General features: G+C 28.5%; 3 protein-coding genes across 4 annotated transcripts; 1 reads left to right on the forward strand and 2 right to left on the reverse strand.

Moving 5' to 3' along the window:
• Positions 1-319: 319 nt before the first annotated feature.
• LOC145743565 (uncharacterized) lies at positions 320-4,929 on the reverse strand. Of its 2 annotated transcripts, XM_082561561.1 has the most exons (16): positions 4,687-4,929; positions 4,148-4,315; positions 3,876-4,018; positions 3,612-3,769; positions 3,305-3,500; positions 2,966-3,113; positions 2,690-2,882; positions 2,432-2,567; positions 2,231-2,323; positions 1,896-2,039; positions 1,541-1,754; positions 1,245-1,367; positions 1,010-1,173; positions 735-874; positions 549-675; positions 320-445 (listed from the first exon to the last, which is right to left on the reverse strand). In XM_082561561.1, exons 1-16 carry the CDS (start codon positions 4,760-4,762, stop codon positions 332-334), a joined length of 2,337 nt encoding a protein of 778 aa, XP_082417687.1. In that variant the 5' UTR covers positions 4,763-4,929; the 3' UTR covers positions 320-331. The 2 variants fall into 2 exon arrangements, 1 of the variants encoding a protein (XP_082417687.1); XR_014281025.1 differs by lacking the exon at positions 320-445 and having other exon boundaries at positions 735-867.
• Positions 4,930-5,453: 524 nt separating this feature from the next.
• On the forward strand, positions 5,454-11,233 carry LOC145741813 (uncharacterized). Its single transcript, XM_082559475.1, has 12 exons — positions 5,454-5,610; positions 5,731-5,791; positions 5,939-6,028; positions 6,237-7,408; positions 7,529-7,589; positions 7,720-7,809; positions 9,445-9,533; positions 9,644-9,701; positions 9,919-10,008; positions 10,305-10,391; positions 10,631-10,717; positions 10,862-11,233. Exons 5-12 carry the CDS (start codon positions 7,537-7,539, stop codon positions 10,875-10,877), a joined length of 570 nt encoding a protein of 189 aa, XP_082415601.1. The 5' UTR covers positions 5,454-5,610; positions 5,731-5,791; positions 5,939-6,028; positions 6,237-7,408; positions 7,529-7,536; the 3' UTR covers positions 10,878-11,233.
• Positions 11,234-11,788: 555 nt separating this feature from the next.
• Positions 11,789-16,461, reverse strand: LOC145743103 (solute carrier organic anion transporter family member 4A1-like). Its single transcript, XM_082560993.1, has 12 exons — positions 16,354-16,461; positions 16,151-16,270; positions 15,667-15,951; positions 14,673-14,788; positions 14,214-14,304; positions 13,941-14,132; positions 13,670-13,845; positions 13,128-13,289; positions 12,879-13,054; positions 12,525-12,749; positions 12,267-12,437; positions 11,789-12,193 (listed from the first exon to the last, which is right to left on the reverse strand). The coding sequence occupies exons 1-12, from the start codon at positions 16,371-16,373 to the stop codon at positions 12,035-12,037; spliced, it is 1,893 nt and encodes a 630-aa protein (XP_082417119.1). The 5' UTR covers positions 16,374-16,461; the 3' UTR covers positions 11,789-12,034.
• Positions 16,462-17,187: the final 726 nt, after the last annotated feature.

The following is a 17,187-nucleotide window of genomic DNA, read 5'->3' on the forward strand; positions in this document are numbered from 1 at the left end:
GAAAACAATAACAAAACCAGCTGGCGGCTATCAACCATAACACAAGTTATAATGATTTTAGTTTGTCCTCTTTAACAAAAATCATACATTTAGTTTTATTGCACAAAAACAAATTCCAATACATTTCAGTAAATATTATCATAAAAAAAATACACAATTTAAAATTAAAAAAGCCCAAAAAACGCACAAAAGGTTAAATAAGACCAGGTAAAATCATTGCATAATAATTAACAAAATTACAAAAAAAAACAATACTAAAATAGTATAGATCTAAAGCTTAAACCAATTTAAGAAACATCTTTATAACAATTACTTTATTGGGCCTGATTCATTAAACGTGCATGCATTGAGCTGACTTTACTGATATACGAATACTTCCTGAGTTTGGTAAAGTGCAGGTTATTGAGGACACTTTATAGTTAACTAGAAAATCCATGGTGACACTCTAAAGAAAAAAAGACTTAATGTCCCTACAAATTTTTAAATGTTTTTAAAAAATCTGAAATAGTTTAACACAATTATTTTATTTTAAAAAGAAAATGTATTACCTCGCCAGCTTTGCCGGCAACAACTACAAGCATGTTCCCATTTCTTATTTCCAAAGATGGAATCCGACGAGACGATACAGGCACAAATTTGCTTCTTTCTCCCAATAAAGCTATGCTACCAGTCCCACTGTAAGGAAAGATTTGTTTTTGTTGAATCAAAATAAAATAAAGACAAAAGGAAATTACCTTTTTATAACAGGTGACACGTGCCACAACTGAAAGTCTGTTGTACCGCAAGTTGGTATGGGCATAGTTGAACTAACGTTATAAATATTCATATCCTTGTTCGGATGACCTTGAAATGCGACGTATTCAGAACCTGCAGGCTTATGTCAAAAAGTAAAATAGCTGTTACGTGTTTTAGATTTTTTAGAAATCAAAAACAGATTGTTGTTAATAACATAATGATAGCATAAAATTTAAATAAGAACTAATTATTTTTACAAATTATATAAAATTACATTTATTTGATCCAAATACATGTCTTGAAGTTTAAAATTGTAGTTGGTCGTTGTAAGTTCCGTTACTAAAACAATACCAAACCGAATCATAAAATTACCAGCGGATGAATACGTATACAAATCGGAATAGGTTGTAAATACCTCCGCTTCAAGATTTGCCGCACCTATACGTGCATAAATAATTTATTTAAGCAAAAGGTTAATTTTTAATTCATATTTGTTAAGTAATGTTTACCTGGGAGATTTGTAAATGCATGTTTCATTATTGTTTTGTCAGTGGAAGTTATCGGCCGAGACGGTTTAATAATTAAACCATCAGCTCTGCAGCATTTCATAAGCAACTGAGAGTTTGTTGAACCTTAAACAAATACAATCAGCTACTTTAAGCTAATATGATTAATGATAACATAATTATGGCTTATGTATTTTTAAACCTAAGTAAATAAAATAATATAACTTAATTGTGTTTTACAGTACTCTTGGTATAGGTGATTTTTACAAAATATAGCCTAGAATTAAAACTATGCTTACCCACTTTATCGCCAGGGCCGACTGGTCCAGTACTTAAAGTTGCAATAGCAACTTGAAGGTCAATGTTAGGTTCTTTTTCCGGTTTGCCCTCTTGAATAGTTGTTGACCAAAAAGTATCTTTAAAAGGAGCGATGTACAGAGAGTATGCAAACAATGATGTTACCCCAATTTTCCACTGCGAATTGCCGGGGTGATAGTCTCCACTCACGCGCGCCTAAAAAATTATATTTACAAGAAAAACAAAAGTTTTTTTATCAAAGTTAATAGACCTTAAAATTGTATTTTTAGCACTTATAGATTACGCAATAAACCCTTCCTTAACTACAACTAATAGTTTATTTTCGAATAAAGCTACCTGGGTAACAGATGATATTTCAACACTCTGCATCATCTGACGAGGAAGGGCCATACAATATTGGATAGTGACGTCACAACCAGCAGCGCCGTTTCCCATTTCCATCAACCAGTTACGAGCTACGTCAATATCAGTGTGAGTAATCTTATAAAAACAAAATCAAAATAGTAATAAAATTATAAGTTATAACTAGCTTAAAAATGGTTTCTGTAAGCCATAATAAAAACAATACATATTAAATGTTTATGATATCTTTCAAGCTTGTTAATTTAATTATCGATTTAAAAATTAAAGTTTTTATTAAGTAGAAAACATTGAAGTTAAAAAGTGTTTACCATTAGGCGCTGATATTCAACATCCAACCAATCTTGCTCATAAGTAATTAAACCCCAAGGTTTGCTTTCACAAATCAGATCTCTCCAAAATTTCTAAAATTAAACTTTTTTCGTGAGTGTTTTTTTATCCAAACCACCAGTCTATTATTTATATAGTTATTACATAAAAAGTAATTTTGTTATACGAGTATTTTATTTTACCGTATCAATTGGCAATGCAGTGTTATGGTCGATTACAAAATCATAGGCCCCTCCATTATTTTTGGCATAAGTAGTATCCGATGCCCAATATCTGTTGTGAGCTACTACTGGTAAGTTATGGTTCTCAAATAAATAGCTAAATGAAAAAAATGCGTCTTGACCAAAATAAAGTTTATTGCAATAAATTATCAACTTATTAGTATACGGCTCGATTTTTTTTTAATACATACAAGATGTCATTTTATTTATCAAACTTACTTTAAGCCATTAGGAAAAATATCTGGCATCGCTGTCCAATTTTTAACACCATCTGCAACACCTTTATAATACCACCACGAGTCATACTGAATATATCTGAAAGGTATTCCAGCTGATTTGGTGGATTCTGTTACGTCCAGCAAAGTTTCTTCGTACGTTTTGTTTGGTTCGGTATGGTAGTAGTAAAAGGCACCTTTAATGGAATTGAATAAAAAGTGTTGCATTTTTGCTACGTTAGTGTAAAAAGTTTGTATTTAATGTATTATTTAAGTTCACCATTATCTGTGTAATAGCCGAGATAATTGATGGAAAAATCTGACTCCATATAATGTCTCCTTTTATGAAACTTTTCAGTTAAAGTTCTCCCCCATCCTTCCACTGCTTTATTTATTCCCTGGTTACCATAGTAAACGATTGTCTCCAACTTAAAAGTTTAAATATTTAGTAGACGAATTATAAGTAAAATAAATGAAGAATTTTACAATAACATATGTTTGTTTTTTAAAACATATTGAAGCGTCCTCTTACAAATTTTTATTTATTAGTTATATCATGATTCTACTATCACAATTGTTACAAAAGCTAAAAAACACTATAATTTATAATTAACTTTACCCTGTAATGCTGTGGAACAGTAGTAACCCCACCCTTAATTCCATATCGTGCAACTCCATCGGTCGAATTGTACTCCATGTAATGACTCATAAAATTACTGAACGATGAAATGACCATCACGTTGTTGTTTTGATCGAACAAAACAAGAGGTCCAGAATTTTGTCCTCCACGAATTCCTTCTGGGTGACCTTTTAAGCTGTTTTTGTTAAAAAGGTATACTTAAGTACATAGAATTTATATAACACATAATTGCATTTATATAGTAAACATAAAACATATTTCGATAAATGAGTGGGTTTATACATACTCGTGAATAGCATATCCATAACCAAACATATCCCCAAATAAATTCAAATAACCAGTGTCACTCATGCTGTCTTGGTTACCTATCAAAAAACTTGGAAAACTGGACAGAACGTTTTCCATGTCAGAAACATTGCAATCTTTTAAGCCTTGCGGAAAACTCTAAAAGAAAAAACTTATTTTATTTAAAGGTTTTTTTCATCATTCAACGTTATTTTTGTTTTAGTCATATGTGTTTATAATTTATTGTACAATGGAGTAACAATACTTGAGAAAACACCACGAACTCTCCCTCGTTATAATTCAAAACCTGTGCAGACATTTGAACCTTGGAAGCATCAGTTGTGACATAGTTATATGTTTTTCCCACATAAGTTCCAGTTGGGTCTGAACCGCTAATATCTTTTTGAGCTTAAATAAAAAATGTTTTGCATTGCTTAGGCCTAAATTAAAAACCTTGAAATTAAATTGTGATATTAGCCTTGGTTATAACTGAATGCTATATGTATTAAATGTTATTATTTTGCATTCAAGTCTTACATGACAATTTAAGTGTTCCGTCATTAGATTTATGTAACGTTTTGGCCGATTGAAAATATACGTCTGCATTTTGTAATGTAAAATGATCGGCATTAGTTTCTGGCTGTAAAGTGTACTTTCCTGTGTCGTCAAAGGTTACTTTCATTTTCCCTGGAGAAACTGGTGCGCCTTTAAAATCAAATTATATTGTTAATTGATCAAATTCCAAGCTTAACATTTAGTTAGTAGCAACATATTTGTGATTTCAGGTGTGCTTAAAACCGTAGTTATGTTTGCGCATGGCAAACAACACAACTTCGTTTACAATTAATAATAACACGAGACAAAGTGAATGAATATAGCATACAGACGTAGAATAATTTAACATTACACATCACAACATTTTTGCACTAAAAAAAATATCTATAGGCTACTTATTTTGTAAGTAAAATTAAAAAACGCTATAATTAGCAAAAAGTTAGTGCATTTTATAGCCTAATAAACTGTTTTAAAAAAATAATTTAAAAAAAAAATAATTTAAAATATAGTTTTAACCTTACCTTTTTCCACAGGTATTGCATTTCCATTAACTAGACAAATGCTAAATAGCAGCAGCAACATTTGTACTACAATCATTGTGCAGGTTTTAGCAAAACAAAAGTGCCTGTGCACATAAATTATTAGTTGCTAAATATTAAAAATGTAGCCACAGAAATGTTGCTTACTATTGCCTCCCATCGACCAAAACAATCTGTAAAATTATTTTTGTGTGTTACAACATAAGATGTTTATAATATGGTCTTTGTAATTGTACATAACAATTTTAATAAAATTTACAGTTTTAATTAGGATTTAGTGTTCGTTAATTCCTTAAATATAAATTATCATAGTATGTGTCAGAATGGTTTTAGCTTTTGTGGCGCAATCTATTGTATACGAAACACTAAACCTCATTGGCTGCGGCTTGTAATAAGTATACATAAACAAGTGTTGAAATAAATAACAATTGTATTTCGCCATCAAAAACACCATGTTAAAACAATGCCGCATTATATTCGTATCTGTATTGACTGAGCCCTAATAAAATGATCACGCCATGTAGTTACGACTTTACAAAGTTTAATGGAAAAGTACTGGTATGTCAAAAACACCGTGTTAAAACAATGCCGCATTATATTCGTATCTGTATTGACTGAGCCCTAATAAAATGATCACGCCATGTAGTTACGACTTTACAAAGTTTAATGGAAAAGTACTGGTATGTTTTTAAATCACCAATTTATGATGTGTTGTTCTTTATAACGCAATAGTTGACTTTTTGTTGCAATATTTTAACCGAATGGGAATTCACCTAATTCGATCGAAGACTTAAGCCCGTAGATTTTCTTATAAAAGAATGAGATTTGGTGGCAAAACTTATTCTCGATTTTGAACTGAAAACTATTTTTAAGAAATTAAAGTTACTGCAACAAACGTTTGTCAAAGTAGGTAAACTGTTGAATTGTGAAATAAATTTGCACCCTTGCCTAAGTTTTTAATTTGTAAAAATTGCTTTTGTTTAAGTATCTAAATTTAACTTAAAATAACAAAAAACAATTTTGTAGTTTTCAAAATGAACCCAAACAACGACAACAAATCTAACCAATGCAATCCCAACAACGCTAAGTAAGTATAACACTAAACTCAATAAATAAAACAAAAAAAAGAATACACATTGTTTTTTATATATTTTATAATTAGTAAGTCCATTAATGTTATAAATTGGTTTACTAGATTAAGTTATGTGTTATATAATATTATTTTTTTATTTAGCTACCAGGGACACAAATCCGGTTATGGTGGAACTGGTACAAAGAGTGATTTGAACAATCACTCGAACCAAATGAATTCCAACAATCCCAGGTAAACAGTTAATTAAAAAGATGTTACATTGACAGAAATTATGTCATGTAATCGAAAATAACTAATATTACATAATTAATTTATTATTTTACCTTATTAAAATTTAAACAAACTGTCACTGCGATAGTTTATTACAATATTAAACGGAAATAAAACCTTAGTATGATTATGAACCTAAAAAATGCTTTATTTAATTTATATTTTACAGATATGGAAAGTAAACATTCAATTCAACAACCAGTAATAACATGTATTTGGAATGCGTAATTTAAAAAAATAAAATAAATTGTTGAAATAATACTTGTAAATTTTAATAAACATTGCTACAAAATCCAACTTATTTAAACAGAGTATTTATTACAATTTACAGTTTGAAAATTAATATTTCTCTAAAATAATAAATTTAGTTTTAAAACACATTTTATTGTAATGAGGTTTTGTGACGAAAAAATTTTAAGTACTAAAACAAATTAATTGTAGCCTAAGTTTACTATCACGATAATATTTTCCCTGCTAATAAATTTCTTTGAATTAAAATGATAATAAAAATTGCTTGGCATTGTTTAAGTCCTATAAAAATACAAAACGGTTTTATGGATGTGTAGTGTTTAAAAATAATAAAAACCTAGCCACAAAAATTTAAGCAGTTTATCGATTAAAAAGAAAACAGTTAAAAACAAGTCGCATTTTTTTTGTGCCAAATACTATAAGATGTTTATAAAAATACAAAATTTTAAATAAAAACAAAATTACACTTTACAAACAACAGACAATGTCCTGATACAAATATAAAAAACAGTTGTTCATTGTATTAGTGATATGTTGGTTTAGCCCTAATAAAAAAATTCACGCTATGTTGGTTTAGCCCTAATAAAAAAATTCATATCTAACTTAAAACTACAATAGAGTTCAATGGAAAAGTACTGGGTATATTTTTTGTAAATCAAAACCAAAGTTTCGTAGTGACGTCAAAGTTGAATGATGGCACAGTTAATATTTAAACGAACTACGTGCCCAAAGCAAGAAGATTAAACACTTTAAATTGCAAATAGAACTTAGTTTGCAGTTTTGTTATTACATTCAACGTCATTTTAAATAAAATAAAATGCCACCATGAATAACCACACGATATTACATCACGAATTATGGCTTTGTATTTTTTTAATTTAATGTTAGGGAATCTACCAACATCGTAATTAGTCTACAAATAATAAATGCAAGCAGGAAATATTTTCATCGAGCGGGAATTCACCGAACTCGATCGAAGTCTACGCCTTTTAATTTTTCCTATAAAATAAGAAATTTGATCGTAAAAAAACTATTCGAATTTTAAGTGATTTTTGTGAGAATTGAAAACTGTTACAGCAAACATTAGCGAAGGTAAGTGAACTTTAATATTGTTTTGCACTAAGTTTTATTAGGTACAAATAAATATAAAATTACTTTAATATTTGTTTAAATATCTAATTTTTACCCTAAATAACAAAACAACTTTTTTAGTGTTCAATATGGACCCAAATAACGACAACCATGCTAACCAATGCAACCCTAATAACTCCAAGTAAGTAAACAGCAAACTAAATAAAACTAATAAGACAGCATTAATTATTAATTATTAATTAGTGTTGAAAATAAATTAGACTTTGCTAATGTGTAAGAAATGTGTTTCAATATACTATATTTTTATTTAGCTATCAGGGCTATGAATCTGGATATGGTGGAACGGGTACACAAAGTGATTTGGATAATCACGCAAATCAATTAAATCCCAACAATTCCGAGTAAGTAGAATTAAAAATATTTAGAAACACAACAACCATTTTCTAAATTTAAAATTAGCCAGTATATTACACTACTGGATAATTGTCAAAAAGTAAGACTTGAAAAGGTCAACTACTAACATAATTTACTGTTAACCATATTAATTTGAAATGCTAATTTATTACAATATTAATTGTGGTTTTAATAATAAACAGCTTAGTTCAAGTATAATTGCCTTTTTCAAAAACGCCTTAATCAATACTTTTTTTAAAGATATGCTGGGAAGTAAACATTGAATTCAACAACCTATAACAAAATGTATTTGGAATGTGTAACATTAAAAATAAACTAAATCGTTGAATAATTTTTTGTAATATTCGATTGGCCAGATTAGAATATGTAACTTATACACACAAAAATATAAAAGTAATGCATTAAAAGGGTTAAAGTTTTAAAACGCATTTATTTGAATAAAACTCACCTATAGTTTTTAAGAACATATAGTTTTTAACTTTACTTTCTCCCGAAATTTCTCATAACTTTATTGCTTTTTTGATATATATTTGTATACTACTACCCTACCCTAAAAAAATATCTTATTTCTATAAATACTGTATACAACATACACAAAACTCGTTTAAATTGGCATTGTGCCACCCTTATGCAGTGTTTGTAAAATTAGGCAGTACCTGTAAAACTTATTGTTAAACGTCCGCAATTTAAATTTTACTTCAGGCAAAAGTGCAAACGATTGCATAGCTTTATAAAGTCGCTTTACAGCGATATACAAAAATCGTTTGCCCTCTGTTTTAAAAGAATTAAAAAAAAATTTGTCACAATTAAAAAATAACACGAAGTGAATAAATTATACGCTACACACACACACTGTTTTTTTTAGAAACCGCAGAAAAAAATAATAATTAACAACAACATTTTATTACAAAAAACAAAAATTTTAAAAAATTTGTAAAAATTGTTATCTTTAAACTACAACACTTGCACTTTTAAACAAGTAAATTCAGCAACTTTTACACAATATTAGAATATTTATTTGCAATACAAGAAAACATAAAGCAAACTTATTTAAATTGAGTTACGGAACAAAATTTAAATCTTTGCTAGGTTTATGACTCTTTACTAGCTGATAACATAAAAAATAAACAAATTTTAATGAACGTTGTAATAAATAAAAACAGTATTCTACTATCATCAGAAAACACCGTGTTATAGTTGTTGTAAAAAACAAATCGTTTAGATAGAGGTTCCGTATTGGTTAAACCTTAATTAAAGTTTTACCCTACTATGACATCATAAAATTTAAAAAAGAGAACTGGTTATGTTTTTAATAAAACGAAACTAAAGTATCGAAGTGACGATAAAACTGTTAAATTTTACCGAGTTTAATATTAATAAAACTGTGCGCCTAAAGCAAAAAGATAAAACACTTTAATTATATTAAACCCTTAAAGCCGCAAATAAAACTTAGTTCAAGCTTTGTTATTAAATTTAACACCTTTTAAGTACTTAAAATATCATTTATGAATTTAATCAATTCGTCGTACAAAAGCAATTAAAATATTGTTGCAAATATTTTCACCAAAAGGGAGTTTGCCAAACTCGATAAAAAAATATGTCTAATAATTTTTCTATAAAAGGAAGGAATACGCTGGCAAAACATATAAGATTTTCAGCTTAGAAATATTTTTTGAAGAATTGAAAATTGCAACAATAAACGTTCATAAAGGTAAGTAACATTTTAATATTGGAATTAAATACATTATTGCTTAAAGTTTCCGGTAGAAAAAAAATTATTATAAATTTATTTAACTTTTTTTTAACTAACAACACTTTTAGTACCCAATATGAACCCGAACAACAACAGATCTAACCAATGCAACCCTAACAATCCCAAGTAAGCAAAACAACAAACCAAATAAATGAGAGCCATAAAAAAAGCAATACACACTAATGAATGATAATTACGTTTCTATATGACATATTACATTGTTATATTACATTGTTATTAATTTATATTACATTGTTATTAATTTTTTTAAAACGTGGTTAATGGAGTTAGGGGTTTACTAGGTTAAATTATATGTATTATTATTTTTTTATTATTTATTTAGCTACCTAGGACACAAATCTGGGTACACTGGAACTGGTACAAAGAGTGATTTAAATATCCACGCAAACCAACTAAATCCCAACCATCCCAGGTATGTGTAAGTTAAAAAGCGTAAAAATTTCAAATTGGTTTGTTTGGGCCATATCTAATTTGCGATCTCCAAAATTTTAAGTACCATAAAAGTAATTAAATGTGAGCACCGTAAAAATAACAAGAACAGTTTATTTTCTTTTCGTTAATATAAAAAATACCTTTTTTAAATAAATTACAAATAACTTAGCAATTGACAAATAAATTACAAATAACTTAAAACTGTAATTTACATTGTTTCTAAAATATTTTAAAATAAGTGATTAATGTATGTTTTAATATATTTCTTATTTATAGCTTTCAAGGGAAAAAAGGTTATAGTGGAACTGGAACAAGAAGTGATTTGAACAATCACTCAAACCAGCTGAATTCCAACAATTCTAAGTATGTGATAAGCAAATAGTTGTTTTATGAATTTAAAATTAGTTTGTTTGGGCCTTGTGTAGTTTTTTAAAACTCGAGTACGACTTTTTAAAACTCAAGTACTGTCATAGTAATAAAATATGAACACTGTACAAATAACAAAAACAGTGTATTTCTTTTCGTAATTATATAAAAAATGCTTAGCATTAAAAATATAGATATATATAAAATACGTTAAAGTTTATATATTTTTCATCTAGCTTTCAAGAACAGAAAGGTTATAGTGGAACTGGTACAAGAAGTGATTTGAACAATCACTCAAGCCAACTGAATTCAAACCATCCCGAGTATGTGTTATCTAACGTCACAAATTATCACATAAATTTGAAACAAGTTTTTTTTTACGAAACGTAGTGATTGATAATTTTCTTATATTTGAAGTTGACCTTATAATTTGCTTTCCACCATAACTACATATTTTCATTTTACAGATATGCTAGGAAGTGAACGTCAAATTCAACCTGCAGTATAATTAACCCTTGAAATATGTTACTAATTCAACATCATTTAATGTAGTCGGAATTGAAATGTGTATCAATATAAATAATTTGTTAATATTTCTACAATTTAATTAAGCAAAACAATATATGTAATTTTTATATTTTCACAACAATATATGTAAATTTTAATGTTTTTTTTATATATTCCTATTTTCTACAATTTAATTAAGCAGAACAATTTATGTTATTTTTATATTTAAACTTAAATTTGTAAAATAAGTTTTATTATAAAGTTTTAAAATTTAAAACACATTTTATTGGAATGCGATATTGTAATTTAGTTCGTAATAAAATATAACACAATATTTATTTAATTTAGGCAAGTTGCACAATATCCGTTTAACTACTTACGATAACCAGATGTTTTTAATTAAACAATTACGGCGTATGGTTATGTTTAATTTAAGGCTATCAAAAGAAAAAGCTACCACGGATAGTGCTTCATTAAAAGAAGCATAGCGTACGAATAAAATTGTTAAATAGGAATTTAATGAATGTATAAAGCTTATACATTAAACCGTATTGAGTTATAAAATCTTTTTATATATCGTTAAAACTTGAACACCAAACATTATATCACGTTATATGTTTAACTTAAATTAGTTTGTTACTAGTTTTGATGTGTTAAAATTTTTAAAATTGTTCTGGTTTTTCATAAAATGAAACTTTTAAAAATACCCTTTTTAGTTTTTGCTAAGATAATTTTGCGTTGGACAAGTTGTCTTACTCGTTAACTTACAACGATAAAGATTTTTTAAACGTTCGCCAGTTAAATGTACTTTAGGCAAAACGCAGAAGATGTGTATAGCTTTGCATGTCACGCCTTTGCAAAATTTGCTTGCATTTTATTTGGCAACATTTAAAAATACACTAACAATTTTGTAACAAATAAAAATAAAGCGCCCCAAATAGAGATGCTTTATAACCAGTTTTTAAAGCCCGCATTAAAAAAGTTAAAACAATATTTCATAAATAAAAATAAATCTTAAAATTTAAAAAAAAAACTCAGGAAAAATTATATCTGAAAATATTACCTTCTGCACTACTAACTAAGTCTTGAAGGTACTTTTGCATAACAAAAAAAATAAAACAAACTTTCACAAATTAAGTTCGTACAAAATTTACATCTTCGCTAACAGTTGATATAATCGATTGTTTAGCTTTTATTGGTTTACGATCTTCTTGATTTTGATTTTCCATAGAATCTTCTGGCAATGGTTTATAAATGTAATAAGCCAGACCCATTAACAAGACGTTAAATCCCTATAACAATAAACAAATTGTCAGGTTTTCTATCTTTAAATGAGTAAGCTGCACTAAAATCTTCAAAAAATACCTTTTGACCTACTGCGAGAACAAACAAATATTTGTAAAATGGATCGTTGTCATAGAAACGACAAGTCTTGTTTTTCCCACATGTCGTACTCCAAATAGAACAAGAATCTTCGAATATTTGTGCGTAAATCAGTGGACCAGGAATCGCTCCAATTAAACGAATAAATGACCACTAAAATATATATAAAGTAAATACTTTAAAACTCAATTACACGCTATAAAAAGTTCAAGATTTAAGTTATATCACAAAACTACTAACTTGCCAACCCATTGCATAAGATCTAAACTTATAAGGAACCACTCTTAATGTGGCTTGTATTTCTGGTGCCCGTGTAAAAAACGCTGCTAGAATGAAGAAAAATATTACAGCAAGAAACGCTGAAAATAATGAACAATCGCTCGTACATGACCCAACGGTAGCGTTTCCAGCGACCGCTAGGTCTTGATCAAGAGCAGAAGAAACACAACTGCAGTTAACAAAAACCTAAAATAAAAGAAAAAAGATTCAAACTGATTTTGTTATAAAATATATTTTAGTTTGTTAAAAATATATATAAAAAATTACAGTATAATGACTTGATGATTAATTTTGTTTTTATATTACATCACTTACATTATCGACTGCATCTAATTGGCATCCTGCATAACAGGGTGAAAAATACATTTCCCCATTACTGCCACATATTGGCAAAAAACTATCTTGATTACATGTACAAGATTGAAGACACTTTTCATTAAGACTGTCGTTTGTAAAAATTGTGGAATTATTTGTAGAAGTACGTACAAATTCTAAATAAAAAGTGACAATAAACTTTAATGGACAGTATTTTTGCGTTTAAATCTTATACAATTAAATACATACCTGGAATTTCACATCTAAGAAAGAACGCAGCAGCCAATGAAATAGTAATAAATGTAAACAAAATGTTTAATTTGATTATTCCATGTACTTTTAATTTAAACCTGAACACCAAGTATCCGCCCAAAACTTGACCAATCGTAGATCCAAATACAATTATAAGTCCTAAAAATGTAAATTAATTGTTATCTACAAAAATAACGTTTTTCTTTTGCTGAAAAATTCCCAAAAAAACAACTTAAAAAAAACAAACTGAGTGTAGTAAAAGTGTTTTTAGAGTCAGCAGCATTAAATTACACTAAGAAAATTGTCGTTTCTTACATGCAATGTCGTCTAGACAACCACAAATATGCCAAGTATGAAAATGACATCCGTTAAGCATAACATATTGCAAAAATTGTTTAAATAACAAAACACAAAGGTATAATAAGCATATATGCAAATATCTAAAGTTAATAAAACGTTATCTAAATGTATTCGGTCGTAGATTCAAATACAATAAAAATAATTACCAAAAATAATAACTAGATATTATTTATATTTACCCATGTAAAATGAAGCGGATGAGGCTGTTTCTCCAAATCCCGATTCTAAATATTTAGGCAAAAAAATGTTAAGACCTGCTATTGAGAAAAAATCAAGGGATGCCACCAAACTAAGTAGAAGAAAAGGAACGTTTCGAAACAATAAAGATGTGTGTTGTACCAAAGAGTGCATGTCGCTACAAAACAAGAATGTTAAAAACATTTAATAATACATACTAACTTATAAAACAAAATAAATCTTGAATATCAAAAAAATTAATTTTTTTCTTACTTTCCGTAATAATGATGCTGATTTTCTCCCGGGGTTTGATGTCTTTCTCTCTCCCTTTCCTCTTCATTTTGCTCCTTGATTTTCCTTGGAAGCATAAGAATTGGAACGGATGAAAGAAGAGCAAGCCCACCAAAGATTAAAAAACCCAGCCACCAAGATCCGACCCAAAGAGGATTGTTCTCGGGATTAGAGCTAAAAGTAATCAACGTAATTTGTGTCAACAACAAATCAAAATGTAAAAAAATGCTCAACAGAAAGGAATACGTCACTAACCTTTGATTTAGAAAAGTGTCAAGGCGCAGGGTTAATCCCCCAATAAAAAATCCTACACCACTGCCAAGAAAAGTTGATGAAAAAAAAATACCTGAAATTAAAAACATCTTTTTAAATTAATATCTTAGTCTAAAAAAAGTAGGCCTAATAAGATTTATGGCTAACATTTGATAATTTGTTTTTTTCTTTTTCAATTTGGTAACGATTGCGTTATTTTTAATCTTTAATTCAAAAGAATATTGATATCATACTCTTAAAAGCAATCGCTTATATCCACCTGAAAATTTAGCAACATTAACGGTTGGGTGCAAAAGGTTAATATTACTCGAACCAGACACAAGCTATACTCACGGAACTGTGAACAATTTACAGTATCAATTGCTTAGCTCTGAGCTTTTGTTTTAACCAATAACTCGAAGCGCACATATTTAGAGCAAGACTATTTTTATTCCCACGTACCATTGAAAAGTGCTGATTTTGCTTGGTTTGCGTTTTCGTCCAAATAGGCAACTGCCAGGGTAAATAAAGGCACACATGCGATCCCATTGAGTGCGTGAAATACAATAAAGTAATATCTAAACATAAAGCTTTAAGTAATATTTTTATTACTTAATTCTTACAATTTTAGAATAATAAATTAAGGATTCGATAAGTTTTTATTGAGCCTTCATGCTCATTGAAGCCAAATAATACAAACACCGGAATGAATAGTCTTAAATGATTACATTAAATTACTAAAGTTAAAAGAGAAGATTTGCAAAATCGCAAAAAAAATCTGCACAGACAAAAATGCCTAAGAAAAACGAAGGCTGCAAGTATTTGCCTTTATTTATTTACGTGACCATGGGTATTGAACCGTTTAGAAATACGTCTACTGTTTATGAATATAAGTGAAAGGTAAAATCCTTTCGAATTTTTGCAAATGCAAGACCAATTTAAAAGCACGTGATTTTTTTATTTGTTTTTCTTTAATAATTAATAAAATATATCACTTTAGTTCATAAACGATTTTTTATTAACTAAGTATTTTTAAAATTACACCAAATAAACTTCGAAAATTTTTCGACGCAAATTAAAGTACATTGATGTAAACCTTTTAATTAAAGCGCAATTTTCTAACATAGTTTATATACAAATAGCTCAAAACCCGAAGATATAATATATATCAAATTTATTTGTTATTTAACCCAAGTGTTATTTACGCTTAATCAAAAACTTAAGTTGAATCACAAGCACTTTAGTGGTATTTGAATTGTGGATTTAAATTTCAAGCAACACGTGATTTTAAACGCAAAGTTGAAAGTAAAACAATAAAGTTCGTAAATTTTTGACTTAAATAAATAATGTGCATGCGATACAAGCATACGTAATAATATTAACAAAACTCTATGGGTAAAATTTTGGCAATTTTTCGATATTTAAATTCACTTTAAAAAAGTAAAAAAGAACTTACAAGTAAACTCCCTGACGTTCTTCTTCTTCATTACACCCGTCCGATATTTCCTCGTTATTTGGCAAACACAAAACGTTAGTTTGATTTGTATTTACTGTATAGTCAACGACAAAATGCGGCAAAGCAAATAGACATGAAAAAATGCCGAATCCAACTAACCCAAAGCCCACCCATCTTGGTTTATGACTTTTTCCACCAAAATATGATATTACAGGCAAAGTGAGTAATGCAGCAATATGATATGCACTAATAATAAAAGCAGTACCACTGCTTTTAAATCCAAATCTACAACGGAAAAATAGGTTGTTTTTTTAATTGAAATCAAATAATATTGTTAGATGTATTAATGGCAAGATTGCGCAATAAATGTTTTTTCTTGCAAAACTTTATCGAAGTAAAATCCAGATATACCTTGATCACGTACAAAATTCCCCTTAGTGTTATTTTTATAAATTACTCGCAACATTTTTAAACTGGGGCTTACCTGATTTCCAGTGTTGTAAGGGACGATATAACAATGCCGTTTACTATCGCACCTTGAACAAAAGATGCAATACAAAAAAAGAACAAAGCCCACGCTGGGGTAACTCTATTTCGGAACCAACTACACGACAAAAAACCATAAATTATATTTAGCAAACAAGTTAGCAAAATTATAAAAAAAAAATTTTTAAAACGAATTCTTACCGTATAAAATGTTTTATCATCGTGTGGGTTTAAAAAATTCAATTTTTTTATATTTATTTTTATGTTACATAAAAACTTTATAAGTTAAGACAACTTACTAAAAGTACTAAACATAAATAAAATTCGTTCTTTAACGATAACCTTTACAATATTTCTAACTTAAAATGACTTCTTGCACTCGTTCAATGCGTGCACAATTGCTAGCTTCTGAAAATTTAACGTTTGAGATTTAGGCACGATTTAAGTTTAACTGCGGTTGCTCGCGTTTCTCTTACAAGTAAAAATTTAGCGAAAATTTTTTTCTGTTTTGTTTTACTGACTTCAGAAGTGCACGTGCTAAAAAAGGCTAAAAATCATGTAAATTAAGGGTTGGCAACGAAAAGGGGTAAACCCAAACGCCTTATGTAAATTTTGGGTTTCTTATGATTCACGCTAAACTGCATACTTATAATAGCAATTTATTTGGTTTAGTATATAAATTTAAACTGGTATCTTTACTTGCTTTCTAAACTTATGCACAAAACACATGCCAGTTAATAAAAGTAGATTGGTTTAAAATTACGCGCTTTCATTACTAGGCTGATTTCAAATAAAACAATTTTGTTTTCTAAGTTGAGCGCTGTCAAAGTAACTTGATCTTTTTAGCCGGTAATGACGTCATTTTTATCACTATACACAACAACCAAAGTAAGAAAACTTTATTTTTTGATATTTTAGTCCAACGAAATTTTACAAAATTAAATTAAATATACTATAAAAATAAACAAATTTTGTATATGCAAATTATCTTTTAAAGTAGTAAGCAACCCATATTCTTGTTTAATCAATGAAATA

Source organism: Corella eumyota, chromosome 2 (genome assembly GCF_963082875.1).
Source record: "Corella eumyota chromosome 2, kaCorEumy4.1, whole genome shotgun sequence".
NCBI lineage: Eukaryota > Metazoa > Chordata > Ascidiacea > Phlebobranchia > Corellidae > Corella > Corella eumyota.

What these genes read in the sequence shown, in the direction of transcription:
- LOC145743565 (XM_082561561.1), bottom strand. Translation starts at nt 4,762, where the DNA reads ATGATTGTAGTACAAATGTTGCTGCTGCTATTTAGCATTTGTCTAGTT. An exon ending in CGGAACACTTAAATTGTCAT is followed by an intron (nt 4,019 to 4,147) that starts GTAAGACTTGAA and finishes TTTTTATTTAAG; the next exon opens with CTCAAAAAGATATTAGCGGT. An exon ending in ATTTTTCCTAATGGCTTAAA is followed by an intron (nt 2,568 to 2,689) that starts GTAAGTTTGATA and finishes TTTTTCATTTAG; the next exon opens with CTATTTATTTGAGAACCATA.
- LOC145741813 (XM_082559475.1), top strand. Translation starts at nt 7,537, where the DNA reads ATGGACCCAAATAACGACAACCATGCTAACCAATGCAACCCTAATAAC. An exon ending in TTAAATCCCAACAATTCCGA is followed by an intron (nt 7,810 to 9,444) that starts GTAAGTAGAATT and finishes TTTCTATAAAAG; the next exon opens with GAAGGAATACGCTGGCAAAA. An exon ending in AACAATAAACGTTCATAAAG is followed by an intron (nt 9,534 to 9,643) that starts GTAAGTAACATT and finishes CAACACTTTTAG; the next exon opens with TACCCAATATGAACCCGAAC.
- LOC145743103 (XM_082560993.1), bottom strand. Translation starts at nt 16,373, where the DNA reads ATGATAAAACATTTTATACG. An exon ending in AAAATCAGCACTTTTCAATG is followed by an intron (nt 14,305 to 14,672) that starts GTACGTGGGAAT and finishes TTTTAATTTCAG; the next exon opens with GTATTTTTTTTTCATCAACT. An exon ending in AATTAGATGCAGTCGATAAT is followed by an intron (nt 12,750 to 12,878) that starts GTAAGTGATGTA and finishes CTTTTATTTTAG; the next exon opens with GTTTTTGTTAACTGCAGTTG.